This window comes from Periplaneta americana, chromosome 5 (genome assembly GCF_040183065.1).
Source record: "Periplaneta americana isolate PAMFEO1 chromosome 5, P.americana_PAMFEO1_priV1, whole genome shotgun sequence".
NCBI lineage: Eukaryota > Metazoa > Arthropoda > Insecta > Blattodea > Blattidae > Periplaneta > Periplaneta americana.
This window is the reverse complement of record NC_091121.1, coordinates 51,504,307-51,525,970: the sequence shown is the minus strand read 5'-3', so window position 1 is coordinate 51,525,970 and position 21,664 is coordinate 51,504,307. Positions and strand designations below refer to the sequence as shown.

The window sequence follows — 21,664 nt, the reverse complement described above, 5'->3', positions numbered from 1 at the left end:
TTCTCTTGCAGTCAAAAAAATGGAAATGACTGGAACCGTGAGATTGTTCAAGTACATACATCAATCTGCAGAATTCCCAATAGTCGTTAAAGCAAATACTGGGTGTTCAGTTCAAAGTGTGTCATGGCTCGCTGTATGCCGTGATGTGGCTAGTCGATGAGCCTAGAGAATTCAATCTTCCTACACTTCCGCAGAGGTGTATTACTTATGTGCCAGAGAAGTTGCCTAGCAAGTACGGTGTTCATTCAGAAGAGTACTTACCGATACGTACGGTAACGCCGGTAGTGGCAGGAATGTGAACTGTTTCGAAACATGTACTGAGGTGAGTTTTTTTCTTACTGTCGGGATATGTGGAGAGGGTTAAGACGATTACTTACGTATTTGTTGACATTGATTTCGACGGTCAACATGGACACAGAGCATTTTATTTGTGTTATGGAATGTTGCCGTACGCAACCGATGATAACAAATACCCTGCGTACGACTTTCCCGCGCAAAACACAGTTCGAAAGAGTTATGGTAGCACACAGACCGTACAGACCGCCATCTGTTGCTACGACGTTCAAGTTATACCGTACACGTTCTCAAGTTCAGATTGAACGCCTTGATTAATAGGCAACTTCTCTGACACAAAAGTTGAAACTCGCTTCAAATCGCTGACTCATCAACAGTGACGTCATGACACTTTGAAATGAACACCCAGTATGAAAAGTGTCCTTGAAAAGAATGATGGGTTGAATATGATGTGTTACATACGAGATGCACTATTAGTTTAACAAAGCTGTTTTTCATTTGATATAGTAAGAAATACAGTATCGTACTTCAGATTGGTGACGTAGAACGAATATTTTCCGCACAAAAATATTTTTTATGAACACAGTAGGAGTGTTTCTTTTAATAAACTGAACCTTTATGTACATTATTAAGTACTGTAACAAATCTGGAGAACTATCACTATGTATTTGATTTTGTTACTTTTATACTATGTGTAAATTATTTTAGATTTAAATTTACGAGTGTTATAACTTGACAATTAGTGTCTTTATATTATTTGTTTATTGTGTTTCTTATTCTAAGGCTGTGGATCATTGGCACAAAAACAAGTTTGGTTACAACCCGACTTTACATGTTTGTTGTCCTGGTTTGTTGACGTTTAGAGCTGCGTCACTACCGTTCGTTCAGTAGAGATATAGTCCAAGCTCATACAACTTAATAGTTTTGGTACCAACTTCCTAGCTCTATTTCTTGACATGTTTGCACAAAATCACGGATAGATGCTCAATTCTTAAAGACAATCTGTCGCTGTTTGATAGACTGACTCAACAGGCATGGAAACATTGTATGTTTAACGGTACAATAAGTTCATTCGGAAATACAGGGCTACTACAAAATAATTATTCGTTTTCAAAACTCCAAAGTATTACTCGTACAACAATGAGTGATACATCAAAAGAACCGTACACGCAACAAATTTGTTCCCACACTCTACAAATGTTCGAAGTTTGCCCCTCGGATGACACGACATACTTCCAGGCGGTAGTCCAGTTCGTTCCACACATTGTCTAGCGTTGTCCTGTCAATGACCATTACTGCATTATTGATGCGCTCCCTCAGCTGTACCAGTGTTTGTGGCAGTGGAGGTACGTAGACGCGGTCCTTAATGTACCCCCAAAGATAGAAGTCACATGGCGTTAGGTCTGGTGACCTGGGAGGCCAAGGGAAGAGCTTGGTCATCTCCACCAACACGCCCAATCCAGCGATTCGGCAGTTCTTGGTTCAGGTATTCACTAACATCAAGCGTCCAATGCGGGAGTGCCCCGTCTTGTTGGAAGACAAAATTGTCTAAATCTTCGGTTAGTTGTCGAACACACAGGAACTCTTTTCTTGTTTTGTCGTGCAGGCACTACACTTGTGCTGCCAACTGGTGTACACAGTGCAAACCAGGTGCTTTTCCGGTTCTTTTGATGTATCACTCATTGTTGTATTAGTAATACTTTGGAGAATATACCAGTTTGAAAACGAATGATTATTTTGTAGTAGCCCTGTATAGTGACTGCACCTTATATGTGTGCACTGTATAAAGAACAGAAATCTGAAGTAAAAAAAAAATCTATGTCAACTCTTCCTACGCCATTTTAATGCCAAGGTAATGTTCGTTAGTCACATAGACGTTCAAATATATATATATATATATATATATATATATATATATATTTTACAGAGGTCGCTGTGTCAGGAGTCAAACTCGTGCCATCTTCTGACATCATACAGCTTGTATTTTGTTAGTCACGTGTTATACGTTCATGTAGCCTCCTATGTAATATTAATAATTCTCGAAAAAAAGCAAGGATCATAAACATTAATCGGAAACTTAAAGATAAACGGTCAAAGAAGTTCATGCAGGTATGCCTATTCTAAATGCAGAGATCACTGCTTTAGAAGGAAATCTCGTACTCGCCTGCCTGTAGGCTATGTTCGATTCACTGTCGTTCTTCCGAATGCAATTTTCCGAACGGCATTATTCCTAAATGCAAATTCCGAATTTATGTAGGCTATTCGAAAGGGACATTTCTTGAATGCTAATTTATCCGAATGTATTAGGCCTATTTTCCGAAATCATGTTCTGAATTGTTTTTCGTAATTGTAATGTAAGTAGTATTCGGCTTTCATTTGATCTCTTATTGCAAATCTTTTTTGCTGGAATTTTGTAAATCCGTTTACAATATTCACATTAGACCTTTCATTGGAATTTTGCAAATTCGTTTACATTTTCCGCTGACAAAGAATGGCCGTAGTCTATGACATGATGTTGTGACCAACAGTTTGAAAATTCCGTAGCCGTCTACTTTCTTTTTATGTTCCGTAATCTTACACAATAATAATAATAATAATAATAATAATAATAATAATAATAATAATAATAATTTCAGCCCATACCGTGCGTATTGTATTATCTGAGGTTCTTTCTCCATCTTTAATTCGACAAAAAAAATAACCATTTAATAATAATTTCAGCCCACCCCGTATGGATTTCGTTATTTAACCCTTTGAAGCACAAATTAATTTTTTATGTTTTTCATATCATGGATCATACCAAAGCTTCAATCAATTTTTTTCAACATTTTAACTCTGCACACAATTTTAAAACACAGATGGCACCTCTATATATGTACTCAAGAGGAGGTTTCTTGATGGACTATCTATGCCATAAAATTTAGAAAGAAAGAAAACGGTGGTTCTTCTGAACAACCACTATGCTTCAAAGGTTAAGATTCCTTCCCCATCTTGGCTAAGTTTGGTGTAATATAAAACGTTTCATTAATATTATAAGTACTTACTTACTTACTTACTGGCTTTTAAGGAACCCGGAGGTTCATTGCCGCCCTCACATTAGCCCGCCATTGGTCCCTATCCTGAGCAAGATTAATCCATTCTCTATCATCATATCCTACCTCCCTCAAATCCATTTTAATATTATCTTCGCATCTACGTCTCGGCCTTCCTAAAGGTCTTTTTCCCTCCGGCCTCCCAACTAACACTCTATATGCATTTCTGGATTCGCCCATACGTGCTACATGCCCTGCCCACCTCAAACGTCAATATTATAAGTACAAATTATAATTCATTATTGCTACATATTTTTTGAAATGTGTATTTTAAAAAAATTAAATCTGGAAAATGTGCTTTCGGAAAATTGGTTTCGGGAAAACGATTATTCGGAAAAAAATGTCCATTTGGAATTTTGGACTTCATTCATTCATTCATTCATTCATTCATTCATTCATTCATTCCGTGTTCTGCCCAAGGGCATATCTTTCACTGCAAACCCAGTTTTCTCCAATCTTCCTATTTTCTGTCTTTCTCTTTATCTCCTCATATGAAATTTTGGATTATGAAAATTAAATTAGGAAAAATGAGCGGGAAGGGTACGTTCATGCGTTCTAAATGCAAGAATCGTCGTGCCAGTAGTTATTTCTATTTGTGAACATATCTCAGACGAAATCAAGTTAGGTCGTGTGCTTAAAAACAGCCAGAATCGACTTGGATTCTAACAGTTGAAGTTCTCCGTGTTAGTAGGGTACATCCAGTTAGCCATTTTTTTCACAATATTAATGGAGTGGTAGAGTGGATCCAGCTTCATACGTCTATCAGTCCATGATTCCAAAAAGAATCACCGCCTCGGGAATTTGCAATCAATGGAGAATGCAGACTTTTTCCTGAAGAAAGAATGAAACAAGAGGACATGCGAGGCCTTTCATAGAGATGGCCTTGGGACATAGTTGTTTAATATCTTCGAGTTTGTTCTGTTTTGTTATATTTGTTAGAATTAATAAGCCATAGATTACGTTTTTATGGTATGTATTTGTACTTACTATTTTTATCGCACTCATAGATGTTGGATACATAATGTTTTACTAAGATTAGATCATTTCATTATGCGTAGATAACATTAATATTGTATTTAACGATGTCAATACAAGTAACTTACAAGCAAAGATTAATAGAATATCAGTGAAATAAGTATAGTGGTTAGCTAGCAATAAACTAAAACGAAATGTAAATAAGATTGTTTGTATATATTTCAGTTGGCAACAAATCCTGGTATAGGATCTCGTTCACATACTCTTAATAACAGCATAATGAAGGAAGTAAGTAAAATATAAGTAACAACATATTTAGGTATATGGGTCGACTTCAGTCTGACTTGGAAAAGACATATTCAGGATTTAACTAAATCGTTTGTGTTATGCATTCGAAATCCTAGCCAAAATAACTCTCATTCTTGTTTCAGTTAACTGTCCGAAAACAGGGTTGAACCTCATAAGTAACACCAATAAGGCATCATTCATGAGGCAACTAGGCCAGGAGACAATGGGGTGGGGTAGCCAGTTCCTTCCCCCCCCCCCCTACAATGCGTATATCGTCGATTAGCTACATATTCCACTAATCAGATTTCAGATGCATACAAACATAATATATATATATATATATATATATATATATATATATATATATATCAGCCAGAACCTCAATCAGAGGTAAATATTTCTCATGGAACTACTTAAGGGGTTAGGTACAGCTTACAGCAGTAAAATGTTGGAAATATTCAACATTTTTTTCCTCCATTACTGTATCTTTTACAATAATGAAAATTGGTATGTGTAAAAAACTACCTTTCTTATATATGAAAAAAATATTTTTACGATTAAAAAATATATATTTATATATATATGTTTTTTTTTTTTTTTTTTTTTTTTCCCAAAATTCAAAATGCTGGCAGTTCACTGTGCAGTGATGAAGCGTTTCCCTCATAACTCATAAACTTGTTAACTTTTTCATGTTCTCTCTCTTTATTTTATTCCTGAAACTCATGTTTACAATATCATGCTCTTTCAGCTACATTCCTTAATAAATAATATTTTCTTTTATTTTGTGTTAGAAGAAAATACTGATATTTGACCATTTTTTAAAATGAATTTATTTTTTATCAGACAATCTATCAAAGGTAGAGAAGTGATTTTGCATCATATTGTAGATATAACATACATAAATACACACAAAAAATTTCATCACAGAATGTTGGATAGCTTTTGAGTTATGAGGAAAATGCTTCATCATTGCACAGTGAACTGCCACCATTTTTTAATGTTGAAAAAAAAAAGTAAATAAATGTTTTTAATCGTGAAAATATTTTTTTCATATAGCAGAAGGACAGTGTTTTACACATACTAATTTTCATTTTTGTACAAGATACAGTAATGGAGGAAAAAATGTTAAATATTTCCAAAATTTTATTGCTGTAAGCTGTACCTAACCCCTTAAATCAGTTTATTTTGACTATATTCATCGAATCTTATCATATGGCATAATTATCTGGGGTCAAAAAAAAAAAAGAATTGGTTGGGTCACTGACTGAGAAGAAAATGCCTACTGAAGGATGCACTAGAAGGAATGGTGAACGGGAGAAGAGTTTGGGGCAGAAGAAGATATCAGACGATAGATGACATTAAGATATGTGAATCCTATGCGGAGACTAAGAGGAAAGCAGAAAATGGAAAGATTGGAGAAAGCTTGCAATGAAAGATCTGTCCATGGGCAGAACACTATGTATGTATGTATGTATGTATGTATGTATGTATGTATGTATGTATGTATGTATGTATGTATGTATGTATGTGTTGTATATACCATTCACTTATGTTTACAGTACTAGATAGAACGGCAGGTTTAAAACGCAATATTAGTCTAGGACTAAGATTATGTAATCCCATAATCAAAATTCACCCCGAATTTTCAACATTTTCCGTTATTAAGTTCAATAGAAGATTAAACGTCTGCTTATAAATTATATTTAAATTGATTCTACGTATAAATTTTTTCTAGTTCTTATTTTATTTATTTATTTAAGTTATTTTTACGCAATATTTCTATGTTAACTTTTGTATTCCATATAGTCTACTGTATGTATGTAGATGAAACTACCCTCGAACACGAGCTTTGCTTATACGAGTGTTTTTGATTTTGTTATATGTACTATTTATATTAATTTAGTATAATAAACATCAAATACGTATTAAATTGGCTGTATGAACACGACTGTATTACTGTTTGAATTGCCCTCCTGTTGGGGTTGCTGTTACGTTACATGACGCAGTATAGGAGTGTTCTCTTATTGGTGAATGACATGGGTTTGAGTTAAGGGTCGTTCCTTGCTTCTGTCTTTCGAAGCTACGGCTTCGAGGAGTGAGGATCGTGTTGTGTGTCATCAGGGATGTATAATACTACAACGGAAGTGGTTTTGTAAGATCTAGTGAAGAATTGTTTTTAATTACCGGGTATTAATCATGAAGTTTTGTTTGATATTTGTGCGTGTGGTGACATGGAAATATTTTAAAGACAGATTGGTATCCTACTCGTTCTAGATGTGCGTCTTGGGAAGAACAAGGAATTGCGTACCGGTAAGTATATCTGTGTTTCGTGGTACTTTATTTAATGAAGAGTTCAAATGTGTCTAAATTATGTGTTTATTTGTGTACTTGATGTTACGTGGTCATAGAAATAGAGTGGGGTTAGGCTTTAAGTGTTCATATTGTGGTTGATTGGTGGGTTAGCAGAGAAATGAGGTATGTCGTCAAACGCACCACACTTCATGCTATGTAGTTTCATTATCAGGTTAGGTAGAGTTTGATGAGGGGGTGCATTTGTAACAAGAAACCTTACTGTCATTGACATTTAATTCCACTATCAGTGACGAGATTAGGTAAGGCTTCTTGGGATGATAGTGTCACGCGCAATAGCGCAAGAACCGGGGGAAGGAGCAAGGAAACAAGATTAACCCCCCAAAATTCAAGGGGGGTAAATATAGTTTTTACCCTCGTATAATATTAGAAAAGTATGTAGTATAGCTTTAGCCTTTATAGTGGCCAGAATTTCAAGTTTATTATTTATTTTAATGAGATGAACTTCAACGTCGCTTTGCTACGTGTAAGAACAGAAATAACAAAATTCGAACCATTGCGACAATCACGCGGAGTGAATGATATTTTTGTTTGTAGTTAAAAACGGTGACTCGGGCAAGAGGGAGCTCACCGGGCTGAAGCCCCCACTATTTTTCAAGAAATATTTTAAAATTGAAGACATTATTACAAAAATAACCCTTGTCAAAATTGCTATTTTTTCAGGAGAACAATAAAAAAAAATAAAAGAATAACACATGTCAGTTATTTCCGTTCAACTGGTGTTTGTGAATTATCTCTACATAATGTATTTCACATGTAACAAACTACAACCCTAGTATACCAAAGGTAAAATAGGGTTCAATATTTGGATAACAATAATAATAACTGGTGTTTTATCCTTGTGTCTATTGCACTTGACATCGGCCGTTTTTGGAGTCTATAAATATTTAAAATAGGTGTCCTTAACACAATTTCATTAAAAATGACTAGGGCTGTTTTTGTTAATAATGTCTTCAATTATATTAAATTTAAAGTATTAAGAAACGATCCACCATAGGCGTTGCGAGTGTGATGCTGAAAGAAAAAAATATTGTTCGTCTCTTTTTACCAACAATGAATCATCTTTAGAATTACAAATCCTTTATACAGGGACATCATTTTATTTTTACTTCAGTTTTTATTGTACCTGAGTTTTTAATGTACTTCACTCCCACCCCTTCTACTAATGAAGTTCAACCGTCCTCCACACAGATTCAAGACCGCATATACATTCATAGTAGCCTTACGGTCATAGTAAACAGTACGTTCCAAAAATATGTTCGTGTTTTCCAGTGACGAAAGAGCTTTCAATACTGCATCATTTTCCATTTGCCTACGTCGCATCCCAGATTCCCCCACCTGCTTCTATTCGCCTCTCTGTAAATGCTAGTGGCTGGGCTGTCTTAGCTCTTTTCTGAGAACATTAATTTTTGTTAGGAATTGGACGTCTACGTAATATTATGCCCATACAATTGTTTAAAATAACTTAAATAAAAGGCCCTCGTTAAGTAATTAACTGTAACGTGATTTCCTCCCTTTCTACGACGCTGCGACGTAACCACTTGGACGGACAGTAGATAGCATTTCTGAGTAATTTTATCTTTTCGGATCGGGCAGAAGTGAAGACAATTTAAGCAGGTACAGAATTATTTCAACAAGAGTTACTGATACGAAGTACGAACCTGGTAAATGGAATTACGTACAATAGTCTATAGGGCGATAATATGCAAAAAAAAAAAAAAAAAAAAAAAAAAAACTGCAGTCTATATCGAAATGAACGGCCACCATTTTCAAAAATGTGTTTAAATATCCATATTATGATTATTTTTCAATTAAACTTCATTCTCTACATCGTACTCTAATGTGTTGTATAATATACACTGCATAATGAATATGCCCACATGGACACCTCATTTCGTGAGTAAAAACACTTATTGTTAATACTGTGCTGTATTTTGATTAAACAAAAACCTAATGAAAATTATCAAACTCAAAATCGCGATATTTCCTTGTTTACGTAAATGGATGAACTACTTTTCTTCCCTCCTATACCTAGTAAAGTGATTTGTTTGTATATTACGCCAGTATAATCGAACTCCAGTCGTGAAAGGTGGGTAACAAAGGGAGTTGCCGGTTCTTAATCGTTGATCCAAAGGTATAGCCAGGTTAATATTAGAAATGTTAGTAAAAATAAAATGATGTCCCTGTATTATTTCCGCTAACAAGTTCTTTTAAATTGACCGATGATTTTCAAAGAAATGATGAAGCTACCGTTCTCAATGCAATAAATAGATTCAGTAGGCTAATTTTTGTTCGGCGTCTGTTGATTCACTCTGCAACGACAGAAAATGGATTTTACTTCGTAACAACTTTCAGGGAGTCTAAATTAATTTCAAATTTCATAGTATTAAACAATTATTGTTGTCTTTTGGGAGGATAATATAAAAATGGATTTGAGGGAGGTGGGATATGATGATAGTGGATTAATCTTGCACAGGATAGGGACCGATGGCGGGCTTATGTGAGGGCGGCAATGAACCTTCGGGATCCTTAAAAGCCATTTGTAAGTAAGTAAATATATTTCATGTAAGTTTTGGGTATGTTTGTCAAGTGATGTTCCCAAAACTGTCCCTCCCCTTCTTAAATTCCTGCCTGTGCCACTGGTTTAAAATATCACAACAATGAATTCAGAACAGTTTCAACATTGTCTAAGTCAGACTCTTATCGTGCTGTTTCGCGTTTTACTTATTCTTCAATTTATTTGTTTAATGTTGAGGCACGCGACACTGAAACTTCCAACTTATATTTTTCTAAATTCTACGGTGCGTAAATCTGTGGCAGGTTAGCTTAGTTTAGGCTTTCTGTATGCCTTGCATATACGGATCTGTGACAGATTAGATTAGTTTATGTCTTCTCTATGCCTTGCTTGTGCTAAGTGAAGTGAAATGTGCGTTTCGCGTTCATTTTAAAGTGTTCTACCTCTTTATTTCACGTGGTAAATAAAAACTTTTAGATTAACTACACCAATAAATTCTTTCCAGTTTTTACGTATTTTCTAATATGTTTTCAAGTCAACGGACGTCCTATATGAATTCTTTACATTCCCTCTTCCACTGTTTCGTCAAAAAAAATCCTTCAATGTCGCATGCTATAGAAAACCCAATCTATTGCTATGAAGTGATCGGTCACTAATGCCAAGATAACACATTTTTTTAAGAAAAAGATTAATGGAAAATGGCACTATATATATATATATATATATATATAATTAATTTGAACTGGTAATGGAAATTACGGGAAAACGGCTAAACTTATTTTAATAAATGACTCCTCGTTTTGAAGCTTGGAACCCGAAGTTTTTCAGAAAAATAGTAACTTCCGGTGAAGCGTTAGTTTTCCTACATAATTTTCCTATTTTCCAAAATCCATCTTTCGTCAGTTTTGAGAACTAATTGGATATCAGTATAAAACAAAACACACACTGCAATAAACAATAGGATATTACACGAAGGCCATGACCTGCAGGATTGCGGATATATTTAGAGCTCACATTCATTTGGTTATTAAAAACTGCAAGACTTACTAAAAATAATTTACAGGTCTGATTCTGCGGTGTATAATTTTCTGAGTACAGCTGTGTGTTGGATATTAAAATCTACAAAACTTGATGTGGTTTGATGACATTATTGACATTAGAAATGAAATATTATCTTGTTAATGCCATGATGTGACTGCTTATTATTAATGTTATATTGATGATATGAAAGTGAAACGTTTTGGGGTTATAGAATAGAGAATATCTTAAATTAGCTCTTCATTTCTATAATTTACTGAGTGGCAGCTATATAGTTTATAACTACAAAACTTACGTAAGATAATAATATTATTAAAAATCAAATATTTTTATAGTTATTAATCAAGTGAGGTTGGGTCTTTTTCATATATTTAATGGCGGTGTTTTGTAGATATATTTTATATGCGTCATTCTCTTCAGTATTGGCTCAAGAGAGCGCAAAAATTACAGTTCCTAAGGAAAGACCAAAAGGTATTACTTACTGATAAAATAAGAAGCCTACAAAATTGTAGTCTCCCGATCATTTCAGCAAGATCTCTTGGCAGGATAAAATGATTTTACCCTCTACATTTCAAGCTCTACATGCAGCAGCTATACCAAGATGCTATGCTATTGTTCGAAAGCATAGCAAACCTGACATTTTTTTAAGTTTCATCTAGAATCCACAATGACCTGAAATAGCTATTTCTTTACTCCCACATGAAAAACCCACTGATCGTCCTGTTGCGTTTTTGCGTTGAAACTCAAAACCTGAAGGTGGATAGGTTCAAGAGAAAATATTTGGCATGAAAAAAAAAAAAAACATTCAGAGGAAGTATATTTCATTATTACGGAAGAAAATATCTTTCAAAATGTCTGGTATTTGCTGCACAAGCCACTAGTAGTATATATATTACTGTTTACATGATCACAGTCACAATAATTTATTATAGCTATTAGCAGAAGTATGAAAAGATAAAAAAAAAGAAATTTAACGTAATGTTTCAAATAATAGTTTTTTCTAATTATCTACAATAAACTTAAAAAAATTACCATTTTTTACATAATGTTTAAAATTACTTATTTGAGATAAACTTTATAATAATAATTAACTTTTCTTTTTATAACTAAAATTTGCTGTATTCGCCCTCCTCCCATCGCAATAATGATAAGACTTATGGAAATTCCACGCAACAAAATTCTTACCCCGAAACAAATTACGTTATTGCGTCACTGGTCACGGGCTAATAGTGTCTGAAAAATCGGAGTATTTGACGACATTCTCAAGACGTGTTGGGAGAGAGAGAGAATATTATTACGGAAATTGAAAAAGAAATAGTGGTGGATAATAGGAGAGCAGTGAACATTCGGTGAATCCACGGAATATGTTTGACCTATGAATGGAAAAACGCGATTCAGGTACTTAATTAGCAATAATTTGCCTACACTGCGTCTATAGCAATAGTGTCAGAGTTGTAAGCTCAAATACCGGTTTTGGAGCTAGATCGGAGCTTGAACTTGCTTATGTCTGTGGAAACACCGGAGCACGCAACCAGTCTAGTGGAGCGCTCCGCTCCGTTTAGTCCCTGTCTGACATCGCTGCTATAGTGTGAACGATTATTGGAAGGCTTATCGGTATTTAGAGAAAGGTTTCTGACATCTTACGGTGAATCGCGTAGTAGCTACATTTCGTTGAACGGGATGCACAAACTCAAACATCGCATAGAGTCAAGTAGGTCTAAAATGTGATATAGATGGACACTGGCGCAGCTCAGTCGGCGAAGGTGCTTGCTTGTCGATCCAGAGTTGCGCTCGGGCGCGGGTTCGATTCCCGCTTGGGCCGAGTACCTGGTTGGGTTTCTTCCAAGGTTTCCCCCAACTATAAGGCGAATGTCAGGTAATCTATGGCGATCTTCGGCCTAATCTCGTGAAATACCATTTCGCTATCACCAATGCTATCGACGCTAAATAACCTAGTACTTGATAAATCGTCGTTAAATAACCAAGTAAAAAAATTCTGATACAATAAAAAAAAGTGAGGCTAATCTGATGCAGAGTTTAAAATGTATCATAATCTAAGTTTAAAAAATGTCTAAAACTCTGATTATGGAAATACATTTTATGCTCTTTAAGGAGCAATATTGAACAAAATAAAAAAAAAATCATTATCAACCTCAAATGCATTTAAAGAATGACAATGTTTATATTGGAAAACTTGGACGTGATTCTCAGTTACTTTTGTTATTGTTTTTGAATGAATAAAGATAAAATAATTTTTTAACTTTTCTTTTTACTCAGAATAGTGTCAGCTTAATTTTTCTCTGTAAAAGCTCGGAATGTTGATAAGTGTAGCAATAATAATTTTAGTGTGTGAATGTGAAGGGATATTATTTTACACATACTAGGGCTCCTGTGATACATTTTAGTTAGTGCTATTACGATACCTAGTCCACAACTGTGGAGTAATTGTCAGCACATCTGGCTATGAAACTAGTGGGCCCGGGTTCAAATCCTGGTTGGGACAAATTACCTGGTTGGGTTTTTTCCGGGGTTTTCCCTCAACCATTACCACTAATGTGCGTCAAATATGTTAAATTCATAAACTACCTAATGAGGTTTGAAATATCTCGTGCTCTAAAACCTTTTAATAGAACAGAATTTCTCAAAAGATTAATAGTAATGATTAAAATAGCTTAAATAACTTGTCCATGAGAAGTTTTTAATTTTGAAAACTACGAATTTCTCGACCAAATATCGAGAGAAGAATTTAGAAAATTCCTGATTATATTCAAGAGGAAGATTAAAAAAAGAAGCAAGAAAAATCATGTATTATTCTCTGGCTCTTGATGACAGCAGTGACATCACTGATACAGCAAAACTTGAGATTTTTATCCGCAGAATTGATCAAGATGTTAGTACAGGAACCACCACTGGTTGTAGTTTTCACGCCAAGTACCTTTCCTCCGTCTCTTTACTTCATAGGCTGTCTGTCGCATGTAATCACTGCAGCTCGAATTTTGGTCACCGCTGCTTTAATGTATTAATAAACGAAACCGCTCTTGGTTTATGATTTTTCTTGACCCGTTTCTATACATACAAATATTTCTAGGTATTTGAGTTGTTGCAGTAAATCCAAAAATTTAAGAAACTTTTCTACCTCTATTTTGTCAAAATACGTAAAGTAATACACAAAGGTATAATTAAAGACATGATAGTCAACACAATAAATAGAAAAATTCTGTCTTCTATTCATCTATACTAATAATAAATCTGTAGCCGAAATTTTTCTGGTAATTTTCGATTTTCCAAAAATAATTGGTCCTAACATATATAGTTAACCACCCTGAAACCGAAAATCGCTTTTTTGAAATTTTTGTTTGTATGTCTGTCTGTATGTTTGTTACCTTTTCACGCGATAATGGCTGAACGGATTTCGATGAAAATTGGAATATAAATTAAGTTCGTTGTAACTTAGAATTTAGGCTATATGGCATTCAAAATACATTAGTTAAAAGGGGGTTATAAGGGGGTCTGAATTAAATAAATCGAAATACCTAGCTTATTATTGATTTTTGTGAAAAATGTTACATAACAAAAGTTTCTTTAAAAATAATTTGCGATAAGTTTTAATCCTTGAAAAATTTTGATAGGACTGATATTTAATGAAATAAATGAGTTTTAAAATTAAAATAACTGCCATCTAAGGCCGTGTAACGAATTGAAAAACAAATGACTTCGTCTATAAGGGGCCTTGGACAGCAACAATAGAAAGCTATGAAAGATAGCCTACAGAGAATGTTTGTGTGTTTGTATGAAGTAATATCGGAAGCTAAATTAACCGATTTGTATAATTAATTATTATTTCACCATTGGAAAGTGTAGTTTCTCTAGATGGACATAATGCTATAATGTTATTACAGTAACTTCTGATATAATATAATATAATATAATATAATATAATATAATATAATATAATATAATATAATATAATATAATATAATATAATATAATATAATATAATATAATATAATATAATATAATATAATATAATATAATATAATATAATGTAATATAATATGTAATATTATATAATATAATTTAAGTTATTTGAAGGGTTCAGAACCATAGTGGGCCAAGCGCCATTTACTGAATACGTAGAAAACAAGGGTCAAAATTAAGTTACCATAATTCAATGGAAACCTATAATAAGTAAAATAAAATATACACATTAAATCTAAATGATGTCAATCTTCATTAAAGTATGGTTGCATGTAATAAAAATTAAGAAACATGTTAAAGGAATTGTCATTGCACCAAATGAGTGTCTCTGGACCAAAATGATCGCATTTTAATTATTTGGATGCAATTTAAATTAAGTAACATATTAAACGATTTATCCTTCTATCAAACACGAATGTTCCCTGGATCAAATGTCCTATTTTATTTATGTAATTACTTTATATTTATTTCTAACGGGTGCAGCGGAGCGCACGGGTACGGCTAGTCTCAAATAAAGACTTTTGTCATGGCAGCAAACTTTTGCTGCAACTCATTATTTGTACATTGTTCTTACTTAGTGTAGTGTTAAATAAAATAAATCGGAATAAAAACTAAGCAAGGAGAAGGATCAGGGGTAAACCCCAGAAAGACTGTGAAAGTCCCTGCGTGTACATAGTTACCTTAAACCATGTTGACAATGGAATGCTGTGCTGCATGCGTCGTTTTGTAAAAACGAGCAGCATTGAGCCATGTGCCATTGTTCAGTCTGAGGAGATGCGTTTCGTGTCATAATTCATAACAATTACAAGTCAGGTTGGTAAAAGAACAAACTAGAAGACGATGTTCACTGAAAATCTCGCTAATAAAGCCCGCGTTGTATCTTAAGTATAGCCTAAATAAAAGTGACAGACATGCGAGAAACTACAGCAGTATGAACGTGTGTTACTTACTGTCTGTACTCTTCTAAGACATTCAATCCGTCTCTGTTGTCACGGAATCGTGGTCTCGTTGTGTTGCTCGTCATAGTCACTTGGATCTTATGATAAATAAAATTACTTTTCTTTCTCTATCAGTAATGGCATTTGTGACTTAGGATATTAAACACACATATTAGATGTTGGCGTAGGCTTCATCTCTAGTTCGCCGTTGGGATTTGAATCTAGGCTTTTTTTGTGAGAAGCCTTTCGATATAGCGCAGTCGTTTGCTTCTCCGGTGACGGGATGTGGACGACGCTGAAACTCAGGCCTGCACGAGTCACCACTGACCTATTAATTGCATCAGAATTAAGCAATTCTGGCAAAAATATTGGTGTCAGTGTCGAGGCCGATCCGCGGAAGATGATTATCTATTATCTTGACAGCCTTGATGATAGAACAGAGCTTTTGAATAAACTAGTGACTAGACAGAGAGCATCTGACAGCGAAAGGACGATGCATCGGTCGTAAGCCCGAAATGAGAGAAAGAAACGGAGGCTGTGATGAAAGAAGGGAAGTGTAGATGAAGTGGAGAGTGTTAGTGAAATGATAGGGAGAAACAGAAGCAAGCAGCTATGTCTGCTTTGTCCATCACATATTTCATCGCAACCTAGCCCGGGATCGAACTCGGACCGCCCAGTGTTCTACCACTTGAGCCGCACTCGCTCCGACTTTCAGCCTATCCGAGGCGATACTTAGGCTTTTTGCGTTAAAGACGAGAATTTTTCCCTGGACCAAAAAATACAATCGATAGAAGTGAAAGAAAATAGTATTTTATGCTCGACCATGCCGAAATGTAGTAATTATACACCTGGTAGCAGTCCTTTAATGCACGTCATTAAAGTACAGGTGTTCAGCCAATGACAAGTCAGCATACAGGTGTTCAGCCAATGACAAGTCAGCTTTGTACCGTTATAAAACCGCAAGTATCGATTATTCTCGGATATGCAATCGAAAGAGAATTAGCGAAAAGTCACGGAGGCTGGAAATCCAATACTGTCGCAGAAGGTTACGTTCTGTTACTATAATAATTGCGTTAATTGTAAATAATATTCAAATAAATTCAATTTGTCATCTCGTTTTTCAATGTCTAATTTAATTTCAATGTTATATCAAAGTTAATATTTAGTTTACTCTGTAGGTTCTTATGGGCTGTCAAGGTCAATGTGGACATCTGTTCCTCGGAAAAAATCAATACTTTCGCGTCTGCGCACATGTCACAATTTACGAGGTATTGCTCAAGGTCAGATACAAATAAAATGAATAATTTCAAGTTAGAAATATGGTCGAGCATAAAAAGTCGTATGAAACTCGCCTATAATGGTAATTAAGAAGCTTGAATGAAAATTATGAAACTCGCTTGCGCTCGATCCCGGGCCAGATCGATGGCATTTAAGTGTGCTAAAATCCGACAGGATCATGTCAGTAGATTTACTGGCATGTAAAAGAACTCCTGCGGGACAAAATTGCGGGACATCCGGCGACGCTGATATAACCTCTGCAGTTGCGAGCGTCGTTAAATAAAACATAACTTTTAAACATCTACTAAATTCCGACCTCTCGCATTTCATCTCTCGTTGGTTGGCAGGTCTGATATTACTTGCGCTCTGCGATTGTCAAGAATGAATGACCAAAGACGTTTAGTCCGGTATTTCACCGATATAGCTATGGCTAAACACTTGGTCGCACTATGCCTGGGTCAGACGAGATGTTCAAATTGTTGTACTTTTCGACATCGCCGATTATTGTTCTGAAATATTCAACCAATCTCTTCTTGCGAAATGTTCTAAATAACTTGTTGGATATTTTTTTCCACATTTTGCAGAACTTAAAACTACAGTAAAACCTCGTTAATCCGGATTAATTGGGGAATAAGTTTACCCGTTTAACGAAAGTCCGGATTAACTGAAATACCGGTAACCTAAAGGAACAGTAGAAAGTGCATTACAACTCCGTTTATAGCCACAAAAAAAAAAAAAAACGTTTATTATGGTGTATTTAAAGGGAATAGGCCTAAATACCGGTACATTCTTTTGTCTCTTATACTTTAAACCTTTGTTTGTGTAATCGATGATATTTGTTTGTATAGGTTAATTAGTTTAATGTAAACTTGATGGATTTTCTTTATTTTTAATACTGTAGGCGTAATATTGTAATTATTGTAATAATCTACTATATAAAAGTAAGTTTGATTAAAATGAGATTCTTTAATTTTTCCAAACTCATCGTTTTTTGTTTGCCTGTCCGGATTAAGCGAAGTCCGGATTATCGGGATTCGGATTAACGATGTTTTACTGTATTTGATTTCTTAGTCTTAGCGAATTAAGGGGAGATTAAAAGACAAAAGTGACAAGTTACAATTTAAATGTTTTTATCTTTGAAATTACTCAACCAATAATGACAAAAATTGCCAAAAATCTGTATATGTGTCTCTTGTATATGCCACATGAAGAATGAATATTTTTTCTCGCATGTTAGGAGCCATATGTTACAGTCTGAGGAATAGAGTATCTAATATCTTCATTATCATCATATAAAAATATTTTCAAATCGAAAACAGTTATTTCTAAAACGATTTCTTTTTTATTTATACTTTTTCGGAATACTCAACATGCAGTGTGAATGGGTCTTGAGATGTATCAATGTTATTATTCGTTACTTGGTGTAATTGAGTATAATAAGCATTTGTACAAAATTTGAATCAAATTGGACTTGTAGTTTCTGTGAAAAGAAACATTGAAGCAAGCTAAACGTTTTGAGAAAAACGACGACGATAAAATTGAATTTTATTATTGATGCTATATAGTCTACCATTTTTCAAATCGTGCAATTTAAAGAGCGTAAGTAACTTTAATAAATTATAAATGAAGACTGGACATGAAAAGGTCGTAAGTGACAGTACCTTTGAAATTTTTTTTTCTCCAAAATAGAGTCTATGTCCCTGGCTCAATCCAGTAAGAAAAGATATTAAGTTTCACTGTAATTTTATTTAGAGCTTAGCTTCTCCTATAGATATGCAAAATGTATGATATTAAATTACTAATTGCAGAAGAAAGCTCTGTTTTCTAGGGTTGTTCTCTACTTATGGCACTTACAGGTTTTTTATGTTCAGTCTTCTTCTACCCATGGTTTGGACTTTGATCGTCAATTTACCTGAAGCAAAGATGTCCTTGTAATTCATTCTAAGGCTCTAAGGACATTGAAAAGACGTATTAAAATCTAGAAAAGAAAGCTGCAGCAAGAGAGTCAGCCTTCTACCAGCGCGGGCCCCGGTTTATGTAAATCGCGCCGTGAAAGCCATACTCACATCCGCACGATATGACGTCTCCGAGGTTGTTTGCCTCATCTTCCGATGTCTCAAGATTAGTGGTGTTTCGACCCTATTATTATACATCTCTCATCACAAAACCATATTTGTCTTGGTAATTGTGTCCTTGCGGCACGGCATTCAGGTTTTGAGTACCAGGGAATCAAGAGACATTGATGGATAATTTTATATCAGTTTATGCCACATAACACTGAACAACAATTATAACCTTTTCTTTTATACTCGAATGAAAACAGGTGATTTTGTATGAGTAGCCTGTAGTGAATTCAGATCTGAGATTCAAGACATTCTACCTCAGGAATGGGCATAACGGAGAGGAGGTAAATATGATCCAGTTCACCCCTTCCACAATATTACAACACATGAACTTGGCTTCTTTTCCGCTTAGGGATGTACAAAACTAATGCGGCATGCCATTACATTAAACATTTCAAATCAAGTCAAATATGTAATATAAGCATTCATAAGATCACTATGGCTTAACACTCATTATAAATAATCACTTACAAACTCTGGATCGTCTGTACTATTTGGTCAGGACGAGTCTGTGATAGTATGCATCAAAACAAGACAATTATGTCTAATAAACATGGGTCCTACAACACATACTTTCTGAGATCTGAACACTTGTTCATAGGAGGTGCTCAATGTGACGTCCATTCATGGCAATGCATTTCTCTGCCCTACAATACAGCAGACTACCAGATAATCATACCGTAGTTGACACCCCTGGCATGGAATAATGATACGTCGCAAGGAATACTGAAAACAAAAGTCTGGTAGCGGATATGAGCGGGGTTCAGCAGAGATGGTGTTGTGAATTTTCGGAATCAGCATGTGTAAGCTGTTGAAAATCCCCATGCAGTTGAAGAAACAAGGGATAAGCACTGATTCTCAATCAACTTATGGACAGACGTTCTTGGTGATAGATTAATAGAATCATACGTGCTACCACAGAGATTAACTGGGGATCAGGACTTTCTTATTAACGTATTAAAGCAATTTCAAAGAGTGCGTGATTCCTTACGCCGAGGGGCAGAGGAATGCATAACCATGAATGGACGTCACATTGAGCATCTCCTCTGAACAGGTGTTCAGATCTCAGAAAGTATGTGTTGTAGGACCCATGTTTATTAGACATTATTTTCTTGCTTTGATGCTCGATGAGAGCTCTATAGTGTTCTTTTGACTCTGTTGACCCTCTATAGGGCTTTAATTTAATTTGTATTATTTTTATCAGCTTCTGTATTTCTTTTTTGTATTTATATGTGCTATCTGGTAGGATGGAAGAGCAGGCCTTATGGCCTTAATCCTGCCAGAATAAATAAATAAATAAATAAATAAATAAATAAATAAATAAATAAATAAATAAATAAATAAATAAATAAATAAATAAATAAATAAATAAATAAATAAATAAATAAATAAATAAATAAATAAATAAATAAATAAATAAATAAATAAATAAATAAATAAATAAATAAATAAATAAATAAATAAATAAATAAATAAATAAATAAATAAATAAATAAATAAATAAATAAATAAATAAATAAATAAATAAATAAATAAATAAATAAATAAATAAATAAATAAATAAATAAATAAATAAATAAATAAATAAATAAATAAATAAATAAATAAATAAATAAATAAATAAATAAATAAATAAATAAATAAATAAATAAATAAATAAATAAATAAATAAATAAATAAATAAATAAATAAATAAATAAATAAATAAATAAATAAATAAATAAATAAATAAATAAATAAATAAATAAATAAATAAATAAATAAATAAATAAATAAATAAATAAATAAATAAATAAATAAATAAATAAATAAATAAATAAATAAATAAATAAATAAATAAATAAATAAATAAATAAATAAATAAATAAATAAATAAATAAATAAATAAATAAATAAATAAATAAATAAATAAATAAATAAATAAATAAATAAATTAATTAATTAATTAATTAATTAATTAATTAATTAATTAATTAATTAATTAATTAATTAATTAATTAATTAATTAATTAATTAATTAATTAATTTATTAATTAATTAATTAATTTATTAATTAATTTATTAATTAATTTATTAATTAATTTATTAATTAATTTATTAATTAATTTATTAATTAATTTATTAATTAATTTATTAATTAATTTATTAATTTATTAATTAATTTATTAATTTATTAATTAATTTATTAATTAATTTATTAATTTATTAATTTATTAATTAATTTATTAATTAATTTATTAATTTATTAATTTATTAATTTATTAATTTATTAATTTATTAATTTATTAATTTATTAATTTATTAATTTATTAATTTATTAATTTATTAATTTATTAATTTATTAATTTATTAATTTATTAATTTATTAATTTATTAATTTATTAATTTATTAATTTATTAATAAATAAATTAATTAATTAATTAATTAATTAATTAATTAATTAATTAATTAATTAATTAATTAATTAATTAAATAAATATTGGATACCTTTTTAAACATCCTGTATGCAATACTGTAGCCTGGATTGAAACAAAGGAGGTCTAAAATTAGAAAAACTACCGGTACTGAAATTAATACATTATAAAAATGAAAAGAATTGAATGTAAGGAGTCTGTCTAAACCTGAAAACGAAGTGAAAATAGGATAGATAAAGTTTCTTGTCGTGACATTTTCAACAGAAAGTTAAGACTTTACTCAGAAAAAAAAAACATATTATTTATTCGCCGGATCGTGTCTGTGATGATTATATACAGTATACACAATACTGTAGCCTA

General features: G+C 32.9%; 1 protein-coding gene across 1 annotated transcript in view; it reads left to right on the top strand.

The window, feature by feature from the left end:
• Positions 1 to 6,797: 6,797 nt before the first annotated feature.
• LOC138699604 (A disintegrin and metalloproteinase with thrombospondin motifs adt-1-like) overlaps positions 6,798 to 21,664 on the top strand; it is a 261,771-nt gene continuing 246,904 nt past the window's right edge. The window contains exon 1 of the mRNA XM_069825619.1: positions 6,798 to 6,959. Coding sequence (XP_069681720.1) covers positions 6,924 to 6,959 — 36 coding nt within the window. The 5' untranslated portion in view covers positions 6,798 to 6,923. The remainder of the gene's footprint in view (positions 6,960 to 21,664) is intronic.